This window comes from Dromiciops gliroides, chromosome 3, assembly GCF_019393635.1.
Source record: "Dromiciops gliroides isolate mDroGli1 chromosome 3, mDroGli1.pri, whole genome shotgun sequence".
Classification (NCBI taxonomy): domain Eukaryota; kingdom Metazoa; phylum Chordata; class Mammalia; order Microbiotheria; family Microbiotheriidae; genus Dromiciops; species Dromiciops gliroides.
The window spans coordinates 649,779,493-649,806,697 of NC_057863.1; the positions used below are offsets into that span (position 1 = coordinate 649,779,493).

At 52.0% G+C, this 27,205-nt stretch overlaps 1 protein-coding gene across 1 annotated transcript in view; it reads left to right on the plus strand.

Moving 5' to 3' along the window:
- The window catches only part of POU2F2 (POU class 2 homeobox 2), a 64,544-nt gene that overhangs the window by 30,399 nt on the left and 6,940 nt on the right, over window positions 1–27,205 (plus strand). Inside the window, exons 4-11 of the mRNA XM_043992486.1 lie at window positions 21,067–21,132; window positions 21,230–21,264; window positions 21,358–21,414; window positions 22,777–22,893; window positions 23,383–23,619; window positions 24,610–24,715; window positions 25,513–25,604; window positions 26,842–27,003. Coding sequence (XP_043848421.1) covers window positions 21,067–21,132; window positions 21,230–21,264; window positions 21,358–21,414; window positions 22,777–22,893; window positions 23,383–23,619; window positions 24,610–24,715; window positions 25,513–25,604; window positions 26,842–27,003 — 872 coding nt within the window. The remainder of the gene's footprint in view (window positions 1–21,066; window positions 21,133–21,229; window positions 21,265–21,357; window positions 21,415–22,776; window positions 22,894–23,382; window positions 23,620–24,609; window positions 24,716–25,512; window positions 25,605–26,841; window positions 27,004–27,205) is intronic.

The window sequence follows — 27,205 nt, forward strand, 5'->3', positions numbered from 1 at the left end:
CTTGGGATTAGACTCCCACTAGGGGACATCAGAAATGTCACTTGCTTGTTCTTTGCCTCAGTTTCCCCATCTGAAAAGTTAGGGAGTTGGACAAAATGATCTCTAAGGGCCCTTTCAGCTCTGATATTTAGTCTAAAGAGACAATTCAGAGGGGGCAGCTAGGTGGCTCAGTGGATAAAGCGCCGGCCGTGGATTCAGGAGTACCCGAGTTCAAATCTGGCCTCAGACACTTGACACTTACAAGCTGTGTGACACTGGGCAAGTCACTTAACCCCCATTGCCCCGAAAAAAAAAAGATACAATTCAGAGACTCCCAGAGGTGGTAGGTCACCCAGGCCAGGACTAGAGATAAGTTTCCATTCCAACTCTGATAGTCTAGGATTCCCCTATGGGGTGGTAAGGAAAAGGTCTCTTATTTAACAGCAGAATTTTTAGAAATTTGTAGATAACCAGATCTATCCACAATGAGTTCTTAGAAACACCTACCATGTGCCAGGCACTATGAGATGAAGAAACAACTCTACCCTTAACAAGTTACATTCTTTTGGGAGGTGGGGACAACAGAGGAAGCTAGGGGGCACCATAGCCCAAAGGGTACCAGGCTGGGAGTTAGAAAGACCTGAGTTCAAATGTGGCCTCAGATAATTACTAGCTGTGTGACCCTGGCTGGGCAAGTCACTTAACCTCTGTTGTTGATGGCACTTTTTTTTGGTGAGGCAATTGGGGTTAAGTGACTTGCCCAGGGTCACACAGCTGGTAAGTGTTAAGTGTCTGAGGCTGAATTTGAACTCAGGTCCTACTGAATCCAGGGCCGGTGCTCTATCCACTGTGCCACTTAGCTGCCCCGATGGCACTTTTAAAATGGGGATAATAATAGCACCCACCTCCCAGGGCTATTGTGAGGACAAAATGAGATCACATTTGTAAAATGCCTAGCATGGTATATGGCACATTGTAGGCACTATATAAATGCTAGTTATTATTATTATTTTACAACATACATGTGGACGAGTGAGGGAGAGGGCATGATTCCATGGAATGAAATGTGGAATCATGAAGATAGTTCAAACTCTCTGCCATTAACCCTCTGTGTGAACCTCCACCACCCACTTAACCTCTTTCTGCCTCGTTTCCTTATTTGTGATTGAGGGTGTTGGACAGAATGAAATCTGAATCCCTCTCAGGTCTAGATCTACGATCTTGTCAGTAAGCACAGTGTAGGATTTTACTGTATCAGTAAATATATACAAATATATACTATTACAAACAATATATAATCTCCAGAGGGTAAGAGTGGTAACCAAACAGGGGTGGAGATCAGAAAAGACCTCGTGCAAGAGTCAACCCTGAGCCATGCTATGGCAGGAAGCTAGGGATTCTAGGAGGTGCCCTTTCAGATGTGGGGCAGTGTGATTGCCATGGGGTATTGTCAAAGGGGAGCAATGTGGAAACCAGACGAGAAAGATAGCTGGGAGCCAGACTGTGGAGAGCTTTAACTTCTAGGTTGAATTGTCCTTTATCTTCAAGGCAATAGGAATCTTGTCTTGTCTAAGGGTCTTGTCTAAGGAACTGACATGGCCAGACCTGGGTTTTAGGATTATCAATTCGGTGGCTGTTTGGAGGTTGATTGAAGGAAGAGAGGAAGAGACCAGAGATACCAGGAGGCAGGGGAGGGAGGCAGGCAGGAGGCAGGGAGACCACTAGGACACTGTGCCCGGCCATAGTCCAGGTGAGAGGTGACGATGCCCTGAACTGAGATGGTGGGTATGAATAAAGAGAAGGGGGCAAGCTTGAGAGGTGTCATGGAGGTAGAATCCATAAGATTTTGGATATGGGAAGTGACAGTCAAGGATGACTTTGCTGTAACCTGAGTTATTAGAGGGATAGCCATGCCATCAACAAGAATGGGGGAGTTTTAAGGATGAATGGGTTTTGGGGGAAAGAAAGTGAATTCTGCTTTGGATATATCGAGGTTAGGGCCCTATGGGACATCCATGTGGCACTGTCCAGCAGCTAGCTGGTGTGGGGAAGATGGGAGTCATCTGCCTTGAGGAATCCCTGGCAGCTAGTGAGCTCACCAAGGGATCCAGAGAGTGGCCAAGGGGCCCAAGATGTATCCTCAGCACATGCCACGCTTAGTGGGCAAGAGTAGGGTAATGCCCCCAACAAAGCATATGGAGAAGGAACAGGGAGATGTGTAGGAAGAGAACAAGAGAGAAATTGCAGTCACTCCGGATCAAGAGTTTATTTCTTATTGTATGACTTTTGGTTTATAAAATGCCTCCCTCCCTCACAGCACAGGTATTATTATCCTGTTTTTAATAGATGAGGAAACTGAGGCACGGAAAAGAGTATTTCCTAGATCATTCAGCTGGTGAGTGGCAGAGAAAGGAAGGGAAATCCAGAATTCAGGGTCACCCCTTGACCTTTTTTGAGGATAGTCTCCTTGTGGTCTTCTGAAACACTCACTGAGCGTCCCCTTCATTCTTCCCATGAAGAGATGGCACAGTGGGTTAGAGAGGTTATCCTGGGTGTCCTTTTCCTATGTTGATGGACCTTTCTGATACCCCCTGTCACTAGGGGCATTTTAGGGTGTTTCAGGCTATCAGGACTGTGAATGTTGAGGGCATGAAGGGCTTTCCCTCAGGATCACTGAGTGGACTTCAGGATCCACTCAGGACCTCTGGAATCAACAGACTCTCCAGCCCAAGGGCCTAGGAGCTGCCTTCAGAGCAGAAGAGCAGGGGGGTGGGGCTGGGTTCCTGACCTCCCCACTTAAGAAGCTTTACCCCCTCATACATTCTGGTCAGGTAGGGAAGGGAGAAACTGTGCAGTGGACCCTCAAGGTCCCTATTGGTTCGCTATTAGTAGACCCTGGCACAGAACTTGGAGTTGAGAAGGAGGATCATTTTTAACCCCCTCATCTAGTGGATGGAGAAAGCAATGGAGAATAGTAATTAGCATTGATATAGCATCCTAAGCTTTGCAAAATGCTATATCTATCCATTCAAATACACTCTTTTTTTTTTTTTGAGCCTCACAACAGTGAGGAAGCTTGGCATAGTGGGAAAAGTGTTAGTTGTAGAATCTAAGGACCCGGGTTCAAATTCTCCTCCTCTTCCTCCATCTTCTCCTTTCTTCTTCTTCTTCTTCTTCTTCTTCTTCTTCTTCTTCTTCTTCTTCTTCTTCTTCTTCTTCTTCTTCTTCTTCTTCTTCTTCTTCTTCTCCTCCTCCTCCTCCTCCTCCTCCTGCTCCTCCTCCTTCCCATTTCTCCCATTTCTGACCTGTGTGACCTTCATATTGACCTCTCCAGGCCTTGGTTTACTTATTGTTTGTAGTAAAGGGGCTAGAGTTTGTGGCCTCTAAGTTTCCTTCCAGCTCCAGACCTCTGAACCTTGTGAGATAAACAGAAGTGGAGACTCAATCTATGGTTTCATTGGTATAAGGAGCTCCTAGATGGGGAAGCTCCTGCTTGACGTTCTCTTCCAGCCTTAGAGTTTCTTAGGGCACTAAGTTAAGCGACTTTCTTAGAGGGTCACACAGCCATGGTGTGTGAGATATCAGCACTACAGATCTATTATCATTCCCATTTTACAGAGGAAGAAACTGAGACTGGGAGGAAGTGAAATGATTTGCTCCAAATTGCATTGCTAGTGTTCTGAGATGAGAGTGAAACCCCAGTCTTCCTGACTACAAGTATAACACTCTCTCAAGGCACTAAGACTCAGAAAGGAGAGATGAAGTCCCCGAGGTCTCACAGCCAATTAAGGAAAGAAATGGAGAGACTAACTCTGGTTCCAGATCCAGGACACTGAACAACACTTCCTTCTCTTATCCCTTGGGATAAAGTCAGTAGGGGAGGGAGACAGACAAGGAGTCAGAAACACAGAGAGACTGACAGAGACAGAGACAGACAGAAACCTAGGACCTTGGGGGAGTATCACGGGGAAGAATCCACAGCAGAGACTATAGTGGGGAGGCTGGAGAGAGTGGACGAGGAACCCAGAGCTGGGGAAATTGTTGGAAGGAAGGAACATGGAAAAGCAGAAAAAGACCTCGTCTGGGGGGCGGGGGGAACTGAGGGAGGGACGCTTAGAGTCCAGGAGATTGGAGGTGGCAGGAGTGCAGGCTGGAGAAGCAAAGTGAGACCCAGAGTCCAAGAAATAGTGTGATAGGGGAGGAGATTAGAGAACTCAAGAGCTTGGAGAAATCAGAGGGAGAGGCTGGCAAGGGGAGAGAAATACCTGGGAGAGATGGGAGAAAAGGAGAGCTATCCATGGTCTAGGACACAGTGGAGGGAAGGAGGGAGGGAGGGAGGGAGGGGGGGAGAGAGAGAGAGAGAGAGAGAGAGAGAGAGAGAGAGAGAATGAGAGAGAGAAAATATGTGAGAGAGAGACAGAATGAGAGGGAAAGAGAGAGAGGATGAGAGAGACAGAATGAGAGAGAGAGAGAGAGAGTGAGAGCGCTAGCGCCAGCGAGCCAGTGAGCCCGGAGACCATTGTGAAGAGACAGGAAGAGACCTCTGGCTGGGGAGCCCGTCAGGGAGGAGGCTGAAAAGGCGTCAGCGATCCCCAAAACTGAAGATCCAGTTTGGGGGAGGCTGGAGAGATGGAGAGAGGCCCGGGCCTGGGGGTCTGCCCTCACAGTCCATAGGGACCCCGGGAATCGTGGCTTGGGGGCGCTGAGGGGGAGGGCGCCCAGCGGGAGAGGAATGGTACTCTGGCCGTCCCCCGCGGCTGGCGGCTCCCCCGCCCCCCAACCCCCCGCCCAAGCCCCGGGGGACCCAGCTCTAATAATGTATTTGATCGACTCGCCGGCCGCGTACAAGCGATTATTGTCTTGTCGGGAGTCAAACGTATCGATCCGGTGAGAAATATGAACGAAGCAATGGAGCTCGCGTGTCAGTTACCGGCCCCGCCGGCCCTGGGGAGCCCCAGCCGTCTCCTTTAATTACCGCTCAGCCCTGAGCCCGGCCTGGCCTCCCCCACCGCCTGGCCCCCGCGCCCCTCGGGGCTCCCCACTGCTCCCCAATGCCCTCTCTGTCTCTCTGAGCGCCTGCTTCAGCAGCACAGCCAATTTCTTCCTCCCTGACCCCAGGCCTCTCCTTCCTTGGACTCTTCTCCTCAGGCCTCCACCTTGACCGCCCCTGGGTGCCCCCTTCCATGCCTTTCTCCCCTGTCCTGTACTGCCTCCTACCTGTTTCCCCACGCCCTGTTGGCTCTCCTCACCCAGCATCGCTACTGCTTGCCATCCTGTCTTCTCCATCCCTTTTCTGTGCCAGCCTACTCCCCTTTCTCCACTCCTTCCCCATCCCACTCCTCACACATCCAAGGGAATCTCATCTCCCCCTCTCACGGGGCAATGACCTCTATCCAACGTCCCCCCACCTTCGTCCATTCCTCCCTGGCCTTAGTCTCCCGCTCCCACACTTCCTGTTCTCTTCTTGGCTTTCCCCATCGTTTGTCCCCATCAGTCCCACTATCAGATTTTCCTTTGGCTTCCTTAATCCGAGAAGGGTGGGGAGGACATTTCAGGGAAGGATGTTAGGTAGGTGGAGGTACAGCAGTGTGAGGTCCAGGGAACGCCAGTGGGAGAGAATCCATCAGAAAGAGATACAACCCAGGAGGGGCCCAGCCGAGGCAGAGCCTGCCCAGAAAAGAGGGCGTCTGAGCTAAGCCAGGACGAGTCCGATTTTAGCACCAGAGTGGAGTTAGAGGGGGTGCGGTGTAGTGGAAAGAGGTGGATCTGGAGTCAGGATCTGTATTCAAATCCTGGTCCTGTCATTTACTGTAACCGATGTGACCATGAGCAAGTCATTTCCCTTTTCTGGGAAGGCTCTGAAAGGGGAAGTGACTTCTGCCCAAAGTCACTCAGTGAAACATCTGAACACAGATTTAGATCTGGAAGGGACGTTGAGAGCCCGACCCCCTCATTTTACATATCCTGGATCATAAGTGATCACAGGGCTGGAACAGAGAATATCAGAGTTCAGAAGGGCCTTAGAACAGGGGATGTCAGTGCTGGGAGGGTCCTTAGAACCCAGTATGTTTAGCTCTAAGAGGTCTTCCTTTGCTAAAGCCAGTCCCTTCTCTTTCATGCATGGGGTAACTGAAGTGACTGAAAGGACTTGTCTAAGGTCACACAGTGAGTCAGGGACAGAGCTGTCCTTGAGCTTGGAGGATGCACGCTTGGCCAGTCACAGGAGATTAGCCCGGACAAGCTAGCAAAGCTTCCTTTCCAGGTGTGCCCCTCCTCTTGGGGAGCCAGGCTCCTGGTGACCCTCAGAGACCTCTCCCTGTCCCCTCCTCACTGGTCTCCAGACTGGACCAGGAGAGTGGCTATGCCTGCCTGGGTGTGTATGGAGAAGAGGTGGAGAGCTAAGTTCTGCAGGCCAGGCCAGGCTGGACACTAACAGGTAGTGGTCGCCCTCTGGTGGGCAGCACTGGGAAGTGCAGGGCTCCCCCACATTCCCACACATACACACAGACACACAGACACACAGACACAAAGTGTTCTGTGCTTCCCGGGCAGATAGCCAACATTCCCCCACCCCCTTCATACACCAGATCCAAGAGGGCACCAGACATGATTAAGTTCAACGACCCCCCTCCTCCTTTTTGACCTGAACTTGGCTTTTTTAAAAAAATGCTCCTGGTAAGGGTCACCTTTTCCCAAGGCAGATAAACACCTGCTCTGCATGTTGCCTATGGGCCCTGAACAGATAACTGACTTGCCCAGGGTCACACTTGTCAGGGGTGGGAGGACTTGAAGCCAGCTCTCTCTCTCTTCCTGAGGGTAGCTCTCTATCCACTATCTGATCTTGCCTCTCAACCTCATTTTATAGTTGGGAAAACTGAGGCACAGACAAAGTTAAGAACTTGTTCCTGGTAACACAGCAATTCTTATCCCCCTGGCAGATCAGTGCTGGAAGGGTTTTTAGAGCAATGAATGACTGAGCTGGAAGGGCTTTGCCCTTGGAACATGAAACATTAGAACTGGGGCTGGGGGGGGTGGGGTGGAACCTTAGGCCTTAGAACCAGAGCGGCCTTAGAACCAAGAAGGTCAGAGCTTGAAAGGACATTGGAGGGTATGCAGTCCATGCCTCTCTTTTTTACAGTTGGAGAAACTGAGGCTCACGGAGGGCATGACTAAGATCACACAGAGAATTAGGGACAGTGTCTGGACAGAACGTCTCTTGCCTCCCAGGCGTCGTGTTCCAGCTACATCCCCTTCCCCCAAAGGGAGGGGTTATGATAACCTGGGTTCTGGGCCCCTGAAGCTGTGCTGAGTCTGGTCTTGGTGTTGGGCGTGTGTTTGTGTGTGTTTGCGTGTGTGTGGTGGGGGGGTAGTTTCCCTCCCCAAAGGGCGGTCCTGCCCCTGTGGTTTCCTCTCTGGGTGACTTCCTGTCCTGGGGTTGGCTGTGGGGAGGGCCTGGGACCTGGGGAGGGGGCGGGGAGATGACACAGTTGTTCCCCCCACCCCAGCCTCGCTCCTGTCTACCTCCGCCCCCAGCCGGGGCAGCGTGGCGGACTCCGGCATGGGGGCCCCAGGTAAGGGCAGGGTTAACCCTTTTGGAGGGTGAGAACCTCCGTTTTCTCTCCTTTCCCTCCCTTTCCACTGTGGCCTCTCTCTTCTCCCATTCCCATCCATCCTTCTGCTCCTTTCTCTCTTGTCTTTTCCTTTGTTTTCCAATCTCAGTCTGTGTCTCACTGGCTGTTTCTTCCCCCGTGCCTTGTCTGTGTGTCCCTTCTTCTCCCATCTTTGTCCCTTTCTATTTATCTCTCTGCCTATTTCTCTCCTTCTCCCTTCTCCCCACCCTTCAGCATCTTTCTTATTCTCTTGTTTTCTGTCTTGCCTCAACCCCTCTCTCTTTAGGGACACCTTCTTTCCCTGTGTCTCCTTCCCCCCGGGCCCATGTCTCTCACTACAGCTTTCCCCATCCCGGATTGCTTCCCCTCTTTGTCTACTTCTCTCTCCCACCTCCAATTCTGCATCCTAGGGAGCCTCCATCCTCTCCCAGTCCTGCCTCTTCTCTTTCCTTGTCTCTGTGTCCTGGGGGGGGGCAGAGGATGCTCCCATAGGTACCTCCTGCCCCATAATCAAGTCTTTCATTCTCCTCTTACTTCTTCCTCTCTCGGCCTCTACGCCCTCACCCTCACCCATGGTTTTCCAATCATGAGACAGAAGGTCCCCTCGAGAGATGAGAATGAAGACTGGGGCAGGTGTGGGGGACATCTCTTGATATCCCCCAGGTCTGTGTATCTGAATCTATGTGTCTCTGTGTGAATGTATAGACTACCTTTTTTTTTTTTTGCAGAATGTCACAGCTAGGCAAGACCTCAGAACATAGAATATTGAAATGCAAAAGGTCCTTAATTCATAGGAAACCAGAGTTGACAGGACCCTAAGAATACTGAATAGCGGCTAGGGAAGCAGCTAGAGAGTGTAGAGGGTCAGAGCTAGAAGGAGTCTTGGAAGCCAGAAGGTCAAAGCTGGGAGAGAAAAGATTCTAAAACAAGTCATTTTAGAGCTGGGGGGGAACCTTAGAGCATAAAACAGCAAATGTCCAAACCAACAGGCCCCTTCGGCACATATCAATTGATAAAGCACAGTGGATAGAGTGCTGGGCTTGGAGTTAGCAAGCTCCATGTTCACTTCTACCTCCTCAGTTCAGACACTGACTAGCTGTGTGACCTTGGGCAAGTCTCTTAACCTCTTGTCTGCCTCAGTTTCCTCAACTGTTAGAATGGCATAGGAATGGGATGGGCGGGTTGTTGTGCGCATCAAATGTAGCACAGTTTCTGGCCATAGAAGGCACTAGATAAACACCATTATCTTTCAAGGCGTTTACATTCCATTGGGAGAGGCGTCATGGCTCCGTAGAAGGGTATGCAGGTAAAATGCCAAATAAATGGAAGGCAGTTTGGGGCCTCCTGGAGAGGGGAGGGAGGAGGGGAGGAGGGAGTGTCCTCCAGGCCTGGGGCTCCCCAGAGAAAAGGCGCAGGCCCGTTCTGTGACATGGGAGGGGTAGCCAGGGAGTGGGCTTGTAATGACTCTGGGATAATGAGGCTGGCTCAGTTGTGCAGGATTTTGCCCTAGAAGTAATAGGGAGCTATTGGAGTTTATGGAGCAGGGTCATGACGTGGTCAGATCACTTTGGTGACAATGAGTAGGATGTGGAGAAAGGAGAGATGGGAGGTGCTGGGACCAGTCCAGAAGCTGTTGTAGTTGTCCAGGGGGGAGGGGTTGAGGGTTTGCATCTAGGTGGTGGCTATGGAAGTGGAGGGAAGGGTGTGAACCAAGATGCTGGGGAGTTAGAAATGACAAGATCTGGCAACCAACTGGATAAGTGGGGGAGGAGGAAGAGCTGAGGACAACTCTGAGGTTGTGAACCTGAGAGACTCAAAGGAAGGTGGCATCCCTGAGAAACAGGAACAATCAGGAGAAGGAGTGGATTTGGGTATGGGGGAGGGGGAGAGAATGTGGTCTGTTTGAACAAGCTGAGTTTAAGATTCACCATAGAATGGCAGAACAGGGAGGCCCCTTAAAACAGAAAATGTCAGGGCTGGGAGGGCCCTTAGACCAGGGACTGTCAGAGCTGGGAGGCCCCATAGAACAAGGAATGTCAGGACTGGGAGGGCCTAAAGCATGGAATATCAGATGTAGGAGTGGTCTTCAAGAATATGTAGTCCAGGGCAGCTAGGTAGAGCAGTGGATAAAGCACTGGCCCTGGATTCAGGAGGACCTGAGTTCAAATCTGGTCTCAGACACTTGACACTTACTAGCTGTGTGGCCCTGGGCGAGTCACTTAACCATCATTACCCGCCCCTGCCCCCTCCCCCAAGGTCCAACCTCCTCCTTTTAAATGTGAAGAAACTGAATTTAGAGGGTTGAAGTCAGTTTCTGTAGGTCCTGCCAAACCCACATCAAGCCAAGCCCCAAGTCCTGGACATTCAGATTGAGCATCCTTTCTTCTTCCCCCTCCCCCTTTTTTAAAGCACCCTTTCCATTACACGGCCCTGCCCACACAATTTAATTCAAAGAACATCTATTAGGCTCCTACTGGCAAAACTAAAAAACGAAACTGTTCCTGCCTTCAGGGATCTTACCGTTCCTCTGGGGGAATGGAATGTGGCCTTTGCACAAATAAGTGTGATACAAAGTAATTTGAGGAGAGAGATTGTTAGTTTATTGAGAGAATGCTCAAGGTGAGTGTGAGAATGTATATGGGGGTGTATAAGGAGGAGACCAGGAAAGAATTCCTTTGTGGAAGGGGTGACCCCTGAGCCGAGCCCATAGGGGAGGGACAGAGGGGAGAAGGGTACATGTTTCAGGGAGTAGAGAGTTCAAGGAATAAGCAGCCGGACTGGAGAATTCAGGAAGGGCATGGGTGGGGAGGAAGGATGACAGCAAAGCTTGGCAGAAGCCAGTGTGTGGAGGGCTGAGGAGGGTGGGATACCAGGGAACCAAAGAGGCCCGGGAGCAAAGGGTGTCACAGCGAGATCTGTACCTTAGGATGCTTATCTGGGGAATTACAGGGAGGATAGTCGGGAGAAGGGAGAAAGTGGAAGTGGACAGGGAGTAGATGTGGCCACAGTCCAGGCAAGAGGGCCCAGATGGCTGTGGGGACCAAGATTGGGGAGAAGAAGGCGCAGAGACATGTGGGGGCAGAGCCAGCCGGACCTGACAGCTGATTGGAGAGCCAAGCGCTGGGGGAGACTCTGAAGTCATGAACCGGGGTGACTGGAAACGTGGTGGTGCTTTGACTGAAACAGGGAAGCTCGAGGAAGGCCTGGCTAAGCAGGGCAAATATGATTCTTCTGGGTCGGACCTGGTGAGTTTGAGATTTCCCACTGAAAGGTCCGTTCAGGAGAGATGTCTCTCTCCACCAGGGAGCCAGTCATGAAGGACTGGCATTCAGGAGGTGGACGGTCAGATTTGGGAGTCGTGCATAGAGTTGATCCTGGGATCTTGAGACCCCCAGGCGAGAGAATATAATGAGAGAAGAAAGGAGGGTGCAGGAAAGAGCCCTAGGCTGGGAAGAGGGAAGAGGACATGGGAAATTGACTATGGTCCAGCAAAGATGAAGAAGGAATATCAAGAACACAGAAGGCTAGAATGTGATGAGGAACAGACTGAGTTGAATTACAGGAATACAGAAGGGGCCTTAGAACCGGGAATGTCAGAGCTGGGAGGGCCCTTAGAAGAGGGAATGTCAGAGCTGGGAGGAGCCTTAGAACAGGGAATGTCAGGGCTGGGAGGAGCCTTAGAACAGGGAATGTCAGAGCTAGGAGGGGCCTTAGAACAGGGGATGTCAGGGCTAGGAAAGACCTTAGAACAGAAAATTTCAGAACTGACCATCTAGCCCAACCCTGAGGAAATAGGCTCAGAATGGTGTAGTTACTTGCCTAAGGTCACACAGCCAGTCAAGGATAGAGTCTGGATTAGAATTTGTACTTCTGACCTCCCAGAAGGGCCCTCTTTCACCAATCCCAGCCCTCCCCTTGGAGGTGAGCTGAGTTTGGTTGTGTATAATTACAGAGGGGTCCCTCGCTATGAGCCTAGTTGAAACCACAATTCTGTATTTGTGTTGGTGTTTGTGACTATATCTATAGTTACTTTGTGTGATTATATATATAGCTACACTACGGTGTGACCACACAACATTGTTTGTGACTGTGTCTCAGTCACATGTCTGTTTATCTTCAATTTAATATTTATGTGTATCTATATGAATATGTGTGTGTGAATAACTTTATCGGAGGAGCGGTTCTAGGCTGGTCTTGTGAGCACAAATCAGTGTCAACATATCTCATGGTGGGGACCTGTCCTCACAGCTGTATGTCCTGTCCCGATGTGTCCACCTGTCCGTATCTCCGTCCTTGCCCTCGTGACATCTCACCCTCATGCACCCTGGGGCCCAGCTGGGAGGAGAAAGGCGCTGACCCCCCAGGGAATGGGGATGGGGCCTGCTGGGGTTCCGAGCATCAGAGACCAACAAGAGAGGGACCTGGGGACCCTGGGGACTGGCCGGGGAGGGTGAGGGAGGCCCTCAGCCTCTCTATATTTAGCCCCATTTTCGGTAAGTGCTGGCCAAGGGTTGGTGTAAATCTGCTAAAAGTGGAGGGTGGGGGGGAAGCTAAGAGCAGAAGTGAAAGTCCAGCAGGCAAAGGGGGGGTGGGGTGGGGAAGGCCCAGCGGGCCCTGCTTATGAGCTCCCCTCCAGGCTGGGGATCTGGGCTGAAGTTTGTACTGCTCAGCCTCAAGGGTCTGGGGGAACTGGGAGACAAGAAGGAACCCCCCTGTCTGCCCAAGTTAAAATGTCATGGGCTGCACACACATGTCTGGGGCTCAGTTTCCTCATTTGATATCAAATGGGATAACATGGAAATGGCTTTACCAACCCGAGAGGGCTCCCTCCCTCCCTCCCCCTTCCCCTGCCCTTCCCTCTCCATTTCTCTCTCCCTCTTCATATATATATATGTGGTAGTGGCAGTTACTATCTATAATAGGAAGAAGGTGAAATCAATGATCTATAAGGCCCTTCCCAGCCCGGACATTCCCTGTTCTAAGGCCCTTCCCAGCCCTGACATTCCCTGTTCTAAGGCCCCTCCCAGCCCTGACATTCCCTGTTCTAAGGGCCCTCCCAGCTCTGACATTCCCTGTTCCAAGGGCCCTCCCAGCTCTGATATTCCCTGTTCAAAGGGCCCTCCCAGCCCTGACATTCCCTGTTCTAAGGGCCCTCCCAGCCCTGACATTCCCTGTTCTAAGGGCCCTCCCAGCTCTGACATTCCCTGTTCTAAGGGCCCTCCCAGCTCTGACATTCCCTGTTCCAAGGGCCCTCCCAGCTCTGATCTTCTTTAGCTTTTACTATCTGTTTTGCGAATAGGTGATGCCTCAGATTCCACCACTGGGGCCCAATTTCTCAGACAGCATCCCGTCTTTGTTTATAATGTGGGTCCCCCTGGTGAGCGACTGTAATCCTCAGCCTTGCTGTTTGGGAATTCTTCAGGGCCTTTCTTGAGCACAGGCTTTGAGACAGAGAAGCCAGGACTCAGGAAACGGAGGCTTCATTCCCCAGACAAACTCCGCCTTAGGTGCACAGGATATGACCGGGAGTCATGGGTGGTGAGTAAGGAGGCCTGGCTTCTATCCTCTGCTCACCTGCTGGTGTGATCTTTGATACATCTCTGGACTTTCAGCTCCCTTTTCTGTAAAATGGGCCTATGGAACTTCCAGGCCGCGGTACCGATCTGAGTGAACCAATGGATGGATAAACACTTTGTAAGCGAGGGTGGACTTTGCAAGCCACAGGAGCTTTGAAGACCCCAAAGAGTATGTGAGAGAGCATCTATATCGCGGATAATTGTCCCAAAGCAGAGGGAGAGTCCTTTTTCCCTGAGTCTAGAGACTGGAGGGCAGCAGCTGGTGTGTAAGAGGTGGGGGTGGGTCCGGGGTCTTTTGTCTGTGGCTTTTGCAGAGAGTGGGAGGGGTTTACCTCTCTGCCCCTTCCACCCTCAGCTCTTTGTCCTGTCCTCTGGGTCCAATTAGCATAAGTTTGGCGTCCCTAGTCCCTTTTCCTGATCTTTGTAGGGCCCAGTCTTGAGGCCCCTCACCGACTCCCTTGCTTGCCCTTTTCTCGATGCCCCCCAGCTTATTAACAACCTTCCTAAAAGGCGCCGTTGAGAACTGAATGCACTGTTCTAGGTATGGACTGATCTGGAGAGAGCAGAGTAGTCCCACGACCTCCTTTCCTTGCGTTCTCTCATCTCTATTAGGTGTTTTCTACCAAGGAGAATGATCTCTGCACTGGGAAGGCCAGAACACAAGTGGCTTATAGGGCTCAGACACCCAGAATGAGTAGGGAGATAGAAGAGGGCTTCTAACTGCCTTTGAGTGGACTGAGAACTAATGAAGTGTCTGGACAGAACAGTGTCACATTGGCAGATCTCCCGCAGAGTGTCCCAGGGACTTGTGCTGTTTAACATTGTTATCAGTGACCCATAGGAGGTATGCTCCTTATGTAGATGACGTAGGCCTGGGAGGGACAGCTAACCCTTTGGGTAACAGAGTGAAGCATCAGTACAGCCCAGAGCATTGGGCTGGAAGGGATCTTAGAAATGACCTTCATTTTGTAGATGAGGAAACAGGCTCAGGATGGGGTTAGGGGGCTGCCCAGAACCACATGTCCACTAAGAGAACTGAGATTTCCGCCTACGACCTTCTGATTCCAAAGCTTTCCACTGGTCCATGATGACTCCCTACTGAATAAGATGAAATTAAGTTTGTATCAATGTAAAGTCTTACCCTTGGGCTCAAACAATCAACTCTGCAATCAGAAAATGAAGCAGAAGATCTCTTTTGCTGGAACACCGATCCAAATCAAATTAGATGAATTTTACTGGAGAGAGATGTAAAACCCTATACTTAGGTTTAAAAATTAGCTTCACACATGTCAGAGTTAGAGTCAGTCAATCAACATTTAATAAATTGTGCTAAAACCCCGGGAATTCAAAGCTAGGCAGAAGATAGTCTCTGCCTTGGAGGGGAAGGACAGCTAGAGAAACAGCTACTCATCTGAGAAAGATTGGGGTGTTTTATTGGCCTACAAACTCAGTTTTCAACGACATTATATGTGGCAGCTAAGAAAATTGGTGTGACCTTAGCCAGCACTGGGAGGCATGGTCTGCAGAACTAGAGAAGGGATAGCCCTACTCTGCTGTATGCCCAGGTCAGAGCACAGCTGCAGCGTGGTGGTCAGCTCTTGGGGGGTCCCGTTTTTAGAAAGGGCACCCAAAGGAGGGCCAAGTGGATGATAAAATGCCTTGAAAATGTCACAGGAGGATGAGTTTTATGAAGTGGGGATGACTTGGGCAGGGCTGGCTTGGGGACACAATAAGACTTCTGGGGGACAGCTAGGCCCTAGATTCAGGAGAACCTGAGTTCAAATCTGGCCTCAGACACTTGACACTTACTAGCTGTGTGACCCTGGGCCAGTCACTTAACCCTCATCGCCCCACAAAAACAAACAAACAAAAAACCAAAAAAACCCAAACAAGCAAACAAAAAACCAATAAAAATTCTGGCTTTAAGTGCCTGAAGAGCTATCACATATAAAAAGGTAATTAGGCTGGTTCCTCTTGGTGCCACAGGACAGAACCAGGGACGATGGGTGGAACTTGCGAAGAGACGGATCTAACAATGTGAGGTTTCATTGGGAATCACAGTCCTAGGCTTGAAAAGGCTTTCCAAGGCCATGGAAGCCAACCTGGAGGAGGTGTTGTTGAGGGGAGTCTGTCTTAGAGATGCCTTCTGACATCTCTTCCAACTCAGTGCACTAATGGGGTCTTAAACCTAAGTCCCTATTGACTCTTTTTTGGGCTTCCATAGAACAGTGTTGATTTGTATTTGTGTCTCTAGCACTTGGCACAATGGCTGCCACATAGTAAGTGCTTAATAAATGTTTATTGATTGACTGTTGATACATATTGAGCTTGTGTTCTACTAAAAACTCCAGATTTTTTTCCTACTGAACTCTAGCCACACCTCCACACCTCATGTTTGTGAAATTGATTTTTTGAATCCAAGTGTAGGTTGCCACATTTATTCTTATTACATGTTAACTCATTAATTTTTAAATTTTAAATATTTTATCTTTTCCAATTACATCTAAAAACAATTTTTAACCTTCATCTTTTAAAATTTTGTGTCCTAAAATCTCTCCCACCTTCCCCTTCCCCTTCCCCCTCGTTGAAAAGGCAAACAATTTGATATAGGTTATACATGTGCAGTCATGCAAAACATATTTCCATATTAGTCATATCTCATTAAATCTGACCCAGCATTCTAGTCTGGTAATATCTCTTTGTTAGCTATTCTTTCTGCTCCACATTATCTACAAATCTGCTAAGTGTGACTTTCAGAGTTTCATCCAAGTCTTCTGTAAATTGTTCATCAGCAGAAGGCAGGCCAAGGATGTCTGCCTTTGGAAACTCCATCAGATTCCTGCATTTAGCTAGATAAAGGGCCACTAATGAATAATGACTGGTGACTCTGCTGTCTTCCCCTCTCACAGGCAAAAAATTCAGGTTAGGTTCAGCATCCTATTTAGAGTCAAAGTTGGAGGTAAGAAGGGTCTGCATTAGGGCCTGGTTAGGTTCCATGAAGTTTGGGTCTAGGGTTAGAGATGTGGTCAGGGTTAGATTGAGGTTGGGGTTAGAGATTGGATCAGGATTTGGGCCATGGTTGGCGCCGAGATTAGACCTGGGGTAGGGTTTAAATTCAGGTCAATGGTAGGAGCAAGGTTGGTCTTGGGGTTTGAGGTCAGGACTTGCAGGCACACATATCACAAAGCTGGGACAGAGAGCTAATTAACCCAACTGAATGACATGATTGGCATACAAACAATATTTTAATAGGCTAGAAAGAGGGGGCTCAAATTAAGAAGATAAAACTTAAGGGAATAAATATAAAGTCCCCACACTTGGATTCAACGAGCCAACTTCACAAGTTGAGGAAAGTTTAGTTAGAAAGCAGCACATCTGAAAAACATTCTGGGGGGTCTTGGTGGGCCACAAGCTCAACACAGCATGGGTCAGCCATTAGGTATGTTAGCCAAGAAAGAGAAGCAATGAGCTGCACTGCAGAAGGAGCCCCTCTGTTCAGGCTTAGGGAGGTGGTGGTCTTGCTGCATGGGCTCCCTCTACCATGTCCTGAATGTATCTGGTGGACTGTGCTCAGTCCAGAAAGGAAATGAATAAGGTGTGGTGTGTCCAGAAGAAAACAGCCAGGAGGATTGAGGGCACTTCTATGGTTGAAGGAACTGAGGGGTGCTTAGCCTGGAGAGAAGGCTAATATTGTGAAGAGGTGGGAAGGAGAGGGGGCATAATCTGGCTGTCTTGAATTCTTTGAAGGGCTGTCTCATGAAAAAAGGATGAGTAAGACATATTCTGCTTGGCACCAGGAGTAAGGATGGTGGTGATGGGGGTAGCGTATTGCAAAGCGACCAGTTGAGGCTTGATGTCTGGAAAAACTTCCTAACAATGAGTTGTACAAAGTGGAATGGGTTGAAATTGAGAGCAAAGGGAAGGTTGAGACAGAAGTCAGGACTGGGGCCCAAGGTCCCCATATTCTTCAGAGATGATATAACATTGGATGGCTTGAGGAGAAGAACGTTTCACTGAAAAAATGGAGGCCATTTGCTGCGAGTTCCCTCTTCTCTCTTCCTCCTCAACTCACATCACCCAGATGCCTTCTGCCACTCTCTCTGCCTTCACCTTTTCCTGTCCTTTTTCCTGGCCCCCCTCCAGGCGCAAGAGATCCCATGCTATCTTCTCCAATAGATTGCCACTTATCACCTCCATTCTCACTTATCTTCACTCTCTCCCTGTCTTCTGGCAGCTTCCTTCCTGCCTGCAAACGTGCCCATGTCTTCCCCATCCATCCTCAAAAATCCTTCCATCTCTGCTAACTCTCGTCCGTTTCTTCCCTCCCCTTTGTGGCTAAATTCCCTGAGAAGGCCATCTACAATAGATGCCTTCACTTCCTTTCTTCTCACTTTCCCCAGTTCTCCGCTGTGTCTTCTGGCTTCATTATTCAAATGAAACCGCTCTCCCTTGACTAACAATCTCTTAGCTGCCAAATCCAGGGGCCTCTTCTCAGTCTTCATTCTCCTCCCCCTCTCTGCAGCCTTGGGCACTGGTGTCTCTTCTCTCTAGGTTTTCTGCACACCCCCCCTCCCCATCTCTCTGTCTATCTCTGTCTCTTTCTGTCTGCCCCCCACCCCCACCCCCGGTTTTCCTCCTACCTCTCTAATTGCTCCTTTGCTGGATGCTCCTGCAGATGATGCCTCTAAGTGTGGGTGTCCCCTCATGGTTCTGTCTTCTTCTCTCTCCACACAACTTCACTTGGGGATCTCCTCAGCTTCCATGGATTTAATGACCATCTCTATGTGAATGATTCTCACATCTACCTTTCCCGCCTCTTCTCTGCTGACTCCCAAGCTCCCACCTTTCAGACATCTCCACCCGGATGTCCAGGAGCCGTCTTCATCTCAATATGTCCAAAACAGAACTCAGGATCTTTCCCCCTAACCCTCTCCCCCTCCCACTTTCCCCGTTACTGTACAGGACAACTTCATCCCCCTACTGCCTCCAACTCACAACCTTGGCTAAGGCCCGTCTCTCCAATCGGCCCTTTCCCTCCTCTGACGCCGCCCCCACTGAGCCTGAAGCCTCTCCTCACCCCAACCTGGATTATTGCAATAGCTGCTGCTGGCGGGGGGGGGGGGGGGGGTGGTGGGGGTGGGGGTGGGGGGGGCAGCCTGCCTGCTGCCTCTGGTCCCTTCCCCTCCAGGGCATCCTCAATCAGCCACCAAAGTCATTTTCCTGAAGCCCAGGCTGCCCCTCCTCTCCCTACTCAATAAACCTTGGCGGCTCCTGTTGCCTCTGGGATCAAATACAAAATACTGTGTGTGGCATTCAAAGCTCTCCTTAACCTTCCCCCTCCTACCTTTCTGGCCTTCTTACACCCCCAGCCCCAGCTCCGTAATACACTCCAACCCAGACCCCTCCCTTCCCCCCTCCCCCACCCCAGGCCCCCTGGCTGTTCCTCTAACAAGACCCTCCATTTCTTTCTTTTTTGGCGAGGCAATGAGGGTTAAGTGACTTGCCCAGGGTCACACAGTTAGTGTCTGAGGTCAGATTTGAACTCAGGTCTTTCTGAATCCAGGGCCGGTGCCTTATCCACTGTGCCACCCAGCTGCCCCCAAACCCTCCATTTCTTAGCTCTGGGCACTTCCCCAGCTCTTCCTCCTCACCTTTGCCTGCTGGCTTCCTTCAGTTCAAATCCCACCTCCAGCAGGCAGCTTTACCCTCTGCCCCTTCATTCTAGTGCCTTCCCTCTGTTACTTTTTCCCAGTTTATCTAGCATTTTCATACACTGTCATTTGTACCCCCCGCCCCCCCCCCACCCCATTGCACTGTGAGCCTCTTGAGAGGGGGGACAGTGTTTTTGCATTGGGCATACTTTGTGTTCCTGGGTCTAAACCAGTCACAGTAAGCATCTAATCTGCGTTTATTGAATGGCTGACTGGTTCTAGATTGAAGAGGGGGTGGGGCCAGGGGGTGGGAAGGAAGGGGCCACTCTTGTTTGGACCAGACCTAGAAGTCACCCCTGGGGTGAGGTGGTAGTGGTAGTAGTAGATTTTTTGGCTGAATGGAGACCTAGGGTCTAGTGTGGGCTTTGCCTCTGACTGGCTGTGTAACACTGAGCTTCCTCCTATGGAATATAGGGTCAGTAGGAGGCGGCATGGAGCAACTGGACTCCATAAGCTCTCCCAGTTCTGATGTTCCGAGGATGCTAAGCAGAGTCTACCTCAACCGGTTATCACCCAATGGCGGTTTTTTCCCTCAGACATAGAAAAAGCAGTGTAGGGTACAGAAGAGTGAAAATGTTATGCTGCATAAGTCGGAAGTCAACTATTTGATACGTGGTTCTTCGGTTTCCCTATTCGATAAATGGGAAGAGACAACGTGGTAGAGTGGAGCAGGATGCCAGAGGACCTGGGTTCAAATCTCAACTCTGTGACCTTGAGCAAATCACTTTCAGTTCTCTAGAGTACTGTGTCTACATCTATAGAACGAGGAGGTGGGACCAGAGGACCAGTAAGGTCCCTTTTCTCTAAATGCAACATCCTAATAGATAGTGGCCCCTCCCAGCTCTGACATCCCCTGTTCTCAGGGCCCTCCCAGCTCTGACATCCCCTGTTCTCAGGGCCCTCCCAGCTCTGACATCCCCTGTTCTAAGGCTCCTCCCAGCCCTGACATTTCCTGTTCTAAGGCCCCTCCCAGCCCTGACATTTCCTGTTCTAAGGCCCTCCTAGCTCTGACATCCCCTGTTCTCAGGGCCCTCCCAGCTTGACATCCCCTGTTCTAAGGCCCCTCCCAGCCCTGACATTCCCTGTTCTAAGGCCCTCCTAGCTCTGACACCCCCTGTTCTAAGGTTCTTCCCAGCCCTGACATTCCTTGTTCTAAGGGCCCTCCTTGCTCTGACACCCCCTGTTCTAAGGTTCTTCCCAGTCCTTGACATTCCCTGTTCTAAGGCGTGTCCCAGTTCTGACATGCTGTGTTCTAAGGGTCTTCCCAATTCTGACCTTCTGGGCTCTAAGAGCCTTTCCAGCCTTGACAGTCTATGTTCTAAGCCTTCTCCCAGCTCTGACATGCCATGTTCTAAGGATCCTTCCAACCCAGATATTCCATGTTCCCTCATTTTTGTTCCAACCAGAGGCCCAGGCCTCTTGCATTTGGGGTCAGACTTCCATTCAAAGTCATGCTCAGGGTTGAGTTGGTTCAGCAAGGTCAAGGGCAGGATGAACTTCCATTTCAAGGCCTGAGGCTTGGGGTGCTCCTCAGCCAGGAGATGGAAGGGACAAATGAGGGTGTGAGACGTTGAGAGCAAAGCCAAAGGACGTTTTGAGGGCTGGTGAATCACAGGCACGGAGTTGTTGATGCGCCCCAATCCCCAGAGCCCCATCCCACCGCACGCTCCTTGCTGCTCACAGCGGAAAACGTGTCTCACCCTGAAACCTGCTGGTGGGACAGAGCACTGAGGCACTCAAGGCCCCAGGGGAGGACCACTGCCTTCTCTGCTCAGCTCCCCTTTGGATGCCTCTTCATCAGAGAGACCAAACCCAAGCCCTTCCCTGGCCCTCGCCTTCCCACCTCCGGCTAGAAGGCCACACAAAACAAGCTCCTTCTGCTGAGAGGCCAGGAACCCAGAACAGAAGTTATTAGATCCAGATCCTGTCCCCACTTGGGCCACTGAGATGCTTCTATGACTGTGGGAGAATTGCTTCCTCTCCCCGTGCCTCAGTTTCCCCATCTTTGGGGATGTCGGACTAAGCGATGTTGAAGTCCCCTCCCAGTTCTGACAGTGTTTTATCGTCTAGGAAGAGCTAAGAGCCCCAGTTCCCGCGAAGGGTAGGATGCTAGGGCCCTCAAGAGGCGGGGTGGTGGCAGCGGGACTCGTCATGGTATGCGATGTCCCCCTTTCCCTTTTCTCTCTGCAGAAATAAGAATGTCTAAGCCCCTGGAGCCGGAGAAGCCAGGTTTGGACTCTCAGTCAGAGCACACAGGTAGGAAGGTTTTGTTAGGAGGGCAAGGGAAGGGGGAGGAGCCCCAGGTGGGAGTAGGACAGGGAGGGTCCTAACTCTTTCTTCCTTCTCTTTGCAGATACAGAAACCAATGGACCAGACGCAAACCATCAGGTAAGGAAGGGCAGCTAGCTGGGAGGGAGCAGGCCCTGGGGAGGAGCCAGATGTCAGACTCACCTCCCCCTCCACCCTTCTGTCTCCTTTCAGAACCCCCAGAATAAGGCCTCGTCGTTTTCCTTGTCCCCGACGGGTCCCAGCACCAAGGTGAGAGGGGAACTTGCAATACCTAGGGAATGGTGGGGGAAAAGTCCCTGAGGGAGGTGAGGTTTGGAGGGAGCAAGGGAGCTCTGGGGTGGTGGTCGGGTTGTCCTCAAACCTCACGGGGAGCCACTCAGCTTTGGGGCATCAGCGAAGAAGTTTCTCCTTCCCACCCGCCTGCCCCAAACCTATGACTCATCCCATCTCCTTCCCCTTCCCCTGGGGTTGAGGGGGGGGAGTTGGCTGGGGAAATCCCCCCTGGGGCCCCAGGGTATGAACAACAGGAAGCTGAGGGCCCAGCCCCCATCCCTACTTCCCTGCCTGGCCCTGGCTTTGCCCCTACTCTCAACACCTCCAGACCCTCCCTTCACCCCCAACAGCACTGAAAGGAGAGGCGGGGGGGGGGGGGGGGGAAGGAGCCGGGGAGGGCAGTAGGTAGAGTGGAAAAGGGCGCGAGGAGGAGAGGAGACGGAGAAATGGGTGCACAGTTTTCCTGAAGAGAACGAAACCTCTCCTGGGAGCAATTCTGGTCTGGGTCCGAGCCAGGCCTCAGGAACAAAAGCTCTCTAAGGCTAGAGGGGGGACTTTCCCCTTTTTTGTGCCCCCAGCACTTAGGGCCTGGGGTTTTGTCCAAACTGAATTGTGGGAATGGGGACAGATAGAGAAGAGGAAGGAAGAGAGAAAAGGAAGAGAGGAGGAGAGGAGAGGAGAGGGACAAAGGAAAGACCAGCAGCTCGTCCCTGGACCACTACTGTGTGGGTGACCTTGGGCGAGCCGGTCCTCAGTTTCCTTATCTGTAAAACGAGGGGCTTGGATTCGAGGGCCTGCACAGGGCTCGCTGTGGAATCCTGTGAAAGGGGGAAGAGAGAGGAAGGAGAAGGTTGGGGAGAGGGGAGAATGGACGATGGGGAGAGATTTTGAGGCAGGGGATCAGCCATTCAGGGTGAAAAGGACCAAGGGGAGACCAAGTAACGGAGCCCAGGTCACACAGGGAGCACAGGTGAGAGGTAGATTTGAACCCAGAGACGGTGCTGCATGGAAGGACGTAGGGGGAGACAGGAGACTCCTAAGATGAGAGGCTGCTGTCTGCACCTTGGGGCCAGCAGCCGAGGGTTCACTCAGACATGGGAAGTGGAGGAGGGGGCAGAGCTGGGCCAAAGGACAGCCAAGCCCAGCTGCCATCGTGAGAGTCTGCTGGCCAGAGCTTCAGCCTCCTGCTGTGTAGCCCATGTAAATCACGCCATTTCTCTAGGCCAGGGTCTAAAACCACCAAGCTTTTCTTACAAAGGGAGAAGGAGGGGGTCTAGGTGTCTTCGCCATGACTGGTTCCCTCTTCAGAACCCCAAACTCGTCTCTCTCCCCGTGCAGATCAAGGCTGAAGACTCCGGCAGTGACCCGGCCCCAGTGGCCCCCCCGCCCCCGCCCCCATCCCAGCCCCACCTACCCCAGGCCCAGCTCATGTTGGCTGGCGGGCAGCTGGCTGGGGTAAGTGACCCAGGACGGATCCTAGGGGGGGCCCTTGGAATCAGGGGCCTAGCTCCCCACAACAGGGGCTGCACAACACCAGATGAGGGGAAACTGAGCCCTAGCTATTCAACATATGTCGTAAGGAGAGTCCGTAGTCCCCCCGTTTCTTCCTCATGGGTCACTGCAGATGAAGCCCTGTTGAGTTTTGCGCTAACAGGTACAAAGGGAGCGCCCTTGTCCCGCCTGGCCAGGCCCCCAGACAGGAGAAGGGGTGCGGCCTCCTGCCGGCCCGACCTCAGCCGAAGCTGCTTCTGTTCTCTTCTGAGCAGGCGGCCCCCGTGCAGCCTGGGGCGCGGGTCCCCATCCCTCCCGAAGTCCTTTCTTTGCTCCGATGCTAACCCCACCCGGCTCTTTTCGGCTTGGCTCAGTCACTAACCTGCTGCCCCTTCTGCTCTCTCTCTGCCCCTCCCGCCCCGGCACCCCACCCGGCCCCACCCCTCACCCCAGCTGACGGCCCTGATGCCCACCCAGCAACAGCTCCTCCTGCAGCAGGCTCAGGCCCAGCTCCTGGCGGCCGCCGTCCAGCAGTCCAACGCCGCCGCCGCCGCCAACGCCGCCGCCGCCGCCTCTGGGCAGCCCCCTGCCCCCGCTGGGGGGGGTGACCTGCCGCCGCAGCCACCCGCAAGCCAGCCCCCGGCGACCCCCCAGCTCACCCTGTCCCAGCCCATCCAGCTCACGGCCCAGGTAAGGCGGCCCGCCCAGAGCACGGATGGGGCGAGCCCAGCGGAGGCAGCGAGCGCCGGCCGGGAGGGGACAAAGAACCCCAGCACAAACCCCTGGAATCCCTACGCGTCTGCTCCTCTTGCACCCTGAGCTTTCTTTCTCGCTGCCTCCAGCTCCTCTGGCTCTGCTGATCTCCCAGAGCTGTGCCTGCTAGCACCTGGGACAGAAGGAGCCTCAGGCCATCTCCCCCCGAAGCAGGAAGCCCCCTAGCACAGCTCTCTAGCAGGGGCACCAGCTGCCACCTACACGCTTCCAGGAACAGGGCGCTCCCTCCCTCCCCAGGACATAGCTGCCCGCCTCAGAAAGTCTGTCCTGTCGAGCTGGAACCCGCCTCTTGCTGAACTTCCTCCCCAACCCGAGTCTTTTTTCTGGGGTTAGGCTAACAAGCCTTATGGCTGACCCAGGCCGGCCTTTCTGAGATGTGCAGATATGACGATGGTGTGGGTGGTTGCAACAGAGCCCCTCCAGCTTAAATATCTTCAATTCACACACTCAGAGTGCCAGGGCTAGTAGCAATCTCAGAACCTAGAACATACACTGACAGATCTGGGAGAGTCTTTAGAACAGGGAATGTCAGAGCTGGGAAGAGCCTTAGAATACAAACTGGCAGATATGGGAGGGCCCTTAGAATAGGGGGTGTCAAGGCTGGGAAGGGCCTTAGAACAGGGAATGTCAGAGCTGGGAGGAGCCTTAGAATAGGGAATGTCAGAGCTGGGAAGGGCCTTAGAACATAAACTGGCAGATATGGGAGGATCCTTAGAACAGGGAATGGCAGAGCTGGGAAGGGCCTTAGAAACCCACTATAGTGAGGCCCGACTCGGGGGTGGGCTGGGGTGTTGCCCCTACTCAGGGCTCACGTTTTCCTGTATAACCTGCCATAGCCCCCTTCTCCCCTGACCCTGGGAGGGCTGGCTCTCACCCAGAGCATCCTTGCCTCTCCCACCATCCCAGGACATCCAGCAGCTCCTTCAACTCCAGCAATTAGTCCTTGTCCCTGGGCACCACCTCCAGTCACCTGCACAGTTCCTGCTGCCACAAACCCAACAGGGTCAACCAGGTACGGACATTGCTGAGCCTGGACTGACTGGGGGGTTGGGGAGGACCGTCCTGCGGGGCATTCTGTGGCCCTCTGGTGCCCCCTTGTGGAATAGAATCCTAGAACCTCAGCTTGTGAAGCTAAGTCCTTTATGTGATATCCCTGACAAATGGGCTTCTGCTGACCAACCGCCTGGGACAGGCAACTCACCACTTCCCAAAACGGTCCGCTCCTTTTCGATAAAACTTCCTTTGTGAGACTGAGCTAAAATCTGATTCCCGTGAACTCTAGTTCTGACCTCTGGGCCCAAGTCAAACAAACAAGGCCAACCCTTCTTTGAGAAAAGATGGGGGGGGGGCGGGGCAGCTAGGTGGTGCAGTGGATAAAGCACCAGCCCTGGAGTCAGGAGGACCTGAGTTCAAATCCGGCCTCAGACACTTGACACTTAGTAGCTGTGTAATCCTGGGCAAGTCACTTAACCCCTATTGCCTCACCAAAAAAAAAAGAAAGATGGGGTTGGGTTGAGTTACATCTAGAATCCCAGCTTTGAAGAACAGGGAGAGACCCCAGAGGGCATCTAGCCACAACATCCTGGACAAGCAGTTATCTAACCACCCCTGGGTGACTTGAAGACCTCCAGTGATAGACCGCTCCCCAGATGGGAAGGGGACAGCATCATATTCGGACCTGTTGGCAGGGGGTGAGGGTGGGACTTGCAGAAGTTCTGAAGTCTGGTCTAGTTAGGGCGTGATGCGGCAGTGGGCCGGGTCCCCCTCAGGCTCTCTTTCCCCGCCTGACCTCTGTAATCTCTCCCCCAGGCCTGCTCCCAACACCAAATCTGTTCCAGCTACCTCAGCAAAGCCAGGGAGCTCTCCTGACCTCCCAGCCCCGGGCTGGGCTCCCTACACAGGTAAGCAGTTGCCCTTTTGGGAAAGAGCCAAGTGACCGGGGTTTGTACTAGGAGCAAAGAGTCTCGGTCAGTTCCCCATGTCATCTAGCCACAGGGCAGGTCCAGGAAAGGGAGGAACTCCTAAGCCCAGCTGAGAGGAAGCGAGGGCAAGAGTGTGTGCCCGAGATGGGGCAGCTTTCCTGGTGCCCGGCTCTCAGGTAGATAATAATGGGGCTTTCCAGTTGGTGGTATGGAGGTGAGCCTAGCTCTGGCAGCTGAGTGGATGCCAATAGGCCGGGAAGACCTCAGTGTGAGCTCATTGAGCCAAGTCCAGAGAGGCTCCCATGGGGGAGGTCCTGAGCTAGTGAAGGGCCCTCCAGCTCCCCAGGTGGCCAATGCTCAAAGCCTTCAAGCACCCCAGCTTCCAGATTCTCTGGGACTCAGAAAGTGCTGTTCCATCAGATCCCAGCCTTCAGGGTTGTTAGATGAACTTGGGTAGGTTGTCTCCTGACTCTAGCAAAATGGGTGTAAGAACAGGTGCACTACCTGCTCCCCAGGATTGATTGCTGTTCAGAAATGATTCCTGCTCCCAATAAGAGCCCTGTGAAGCCAGGCACCAATTATATTAGAAAACTGAGGGGGAGAGAAGGGAAAGGGACTTATCCAAGGTCACACACCTGCAATATATACAGGTTACTCCCAAGAGCTAGGATTCATTCCAGTGTTGGATTTCTTACCTCCCGAGTTCCACAGGCTTTATAAACTAAAGATGATAATATATCCTATTGATTTTGATGTTGAAATTAAGATGATAATATAATCTATCGAGTTTAATATTGATATTACGATAACATAATCTATTGAGTTTGCTATTAAGATGATATAATCTATTGATTTTTATGTTGATCTTAAGATGATAATACATCTATAAATTGTGTGTGAGTCCTCAGACAGTGCTCAGGAGCCGGTTGAGTTGTTCAAGGGAGGGAAGAGATATGGGGTGATGCCATCAGCCAGAGAGCTGCATGAGCCACTGGATGAAGGGCAAGAGAAACACAGAAGGGGCAGCTAGGTGGTGCAGTGGATAGAGTACCGGCCCTGGAGTCAGGAGGACCTGAGTTCAAATCCAGCCTCAGACACTTGACACTTACTAGCTGTGTGACCCTGGGCGAGTCACTTAACCCCAATTGCCTAAAAAAATAAAGAGAGAGAGAGAAACACAGGAGACCCCCCATTCCCCCTGCCTTCTTTCCCCCAGGCAGTGACCCGACCCACGCTGCCCGATCCGCACCTCTCGCACTCCCAGCCCACCAAATGCCTGGAGCCACCCTCCCACCCTGAGGAGCCCAGCGACCTGGAGGAACTGGAGCAGTTTGCCCGCACCTTTAAACAGAGGAGAATCAAGCTGGGTTTTACTCAGGTCTGGGGCAGTGGGGTATGGGTATGGAGGGAGCGTGGAAAGGTTGGCCCTTGGATGAAACCCTCTGTGCTATCTGCAGAGCCCACCGGGAAACCCACAGATCCTGTGTGATTTACCACCCCCCACCCTGGAATTTACACACCCCAGACAGTTTGCAGAGCCCTCTACAGGGTACAGAGTGACTTTCACAGCTGCCGCCCAC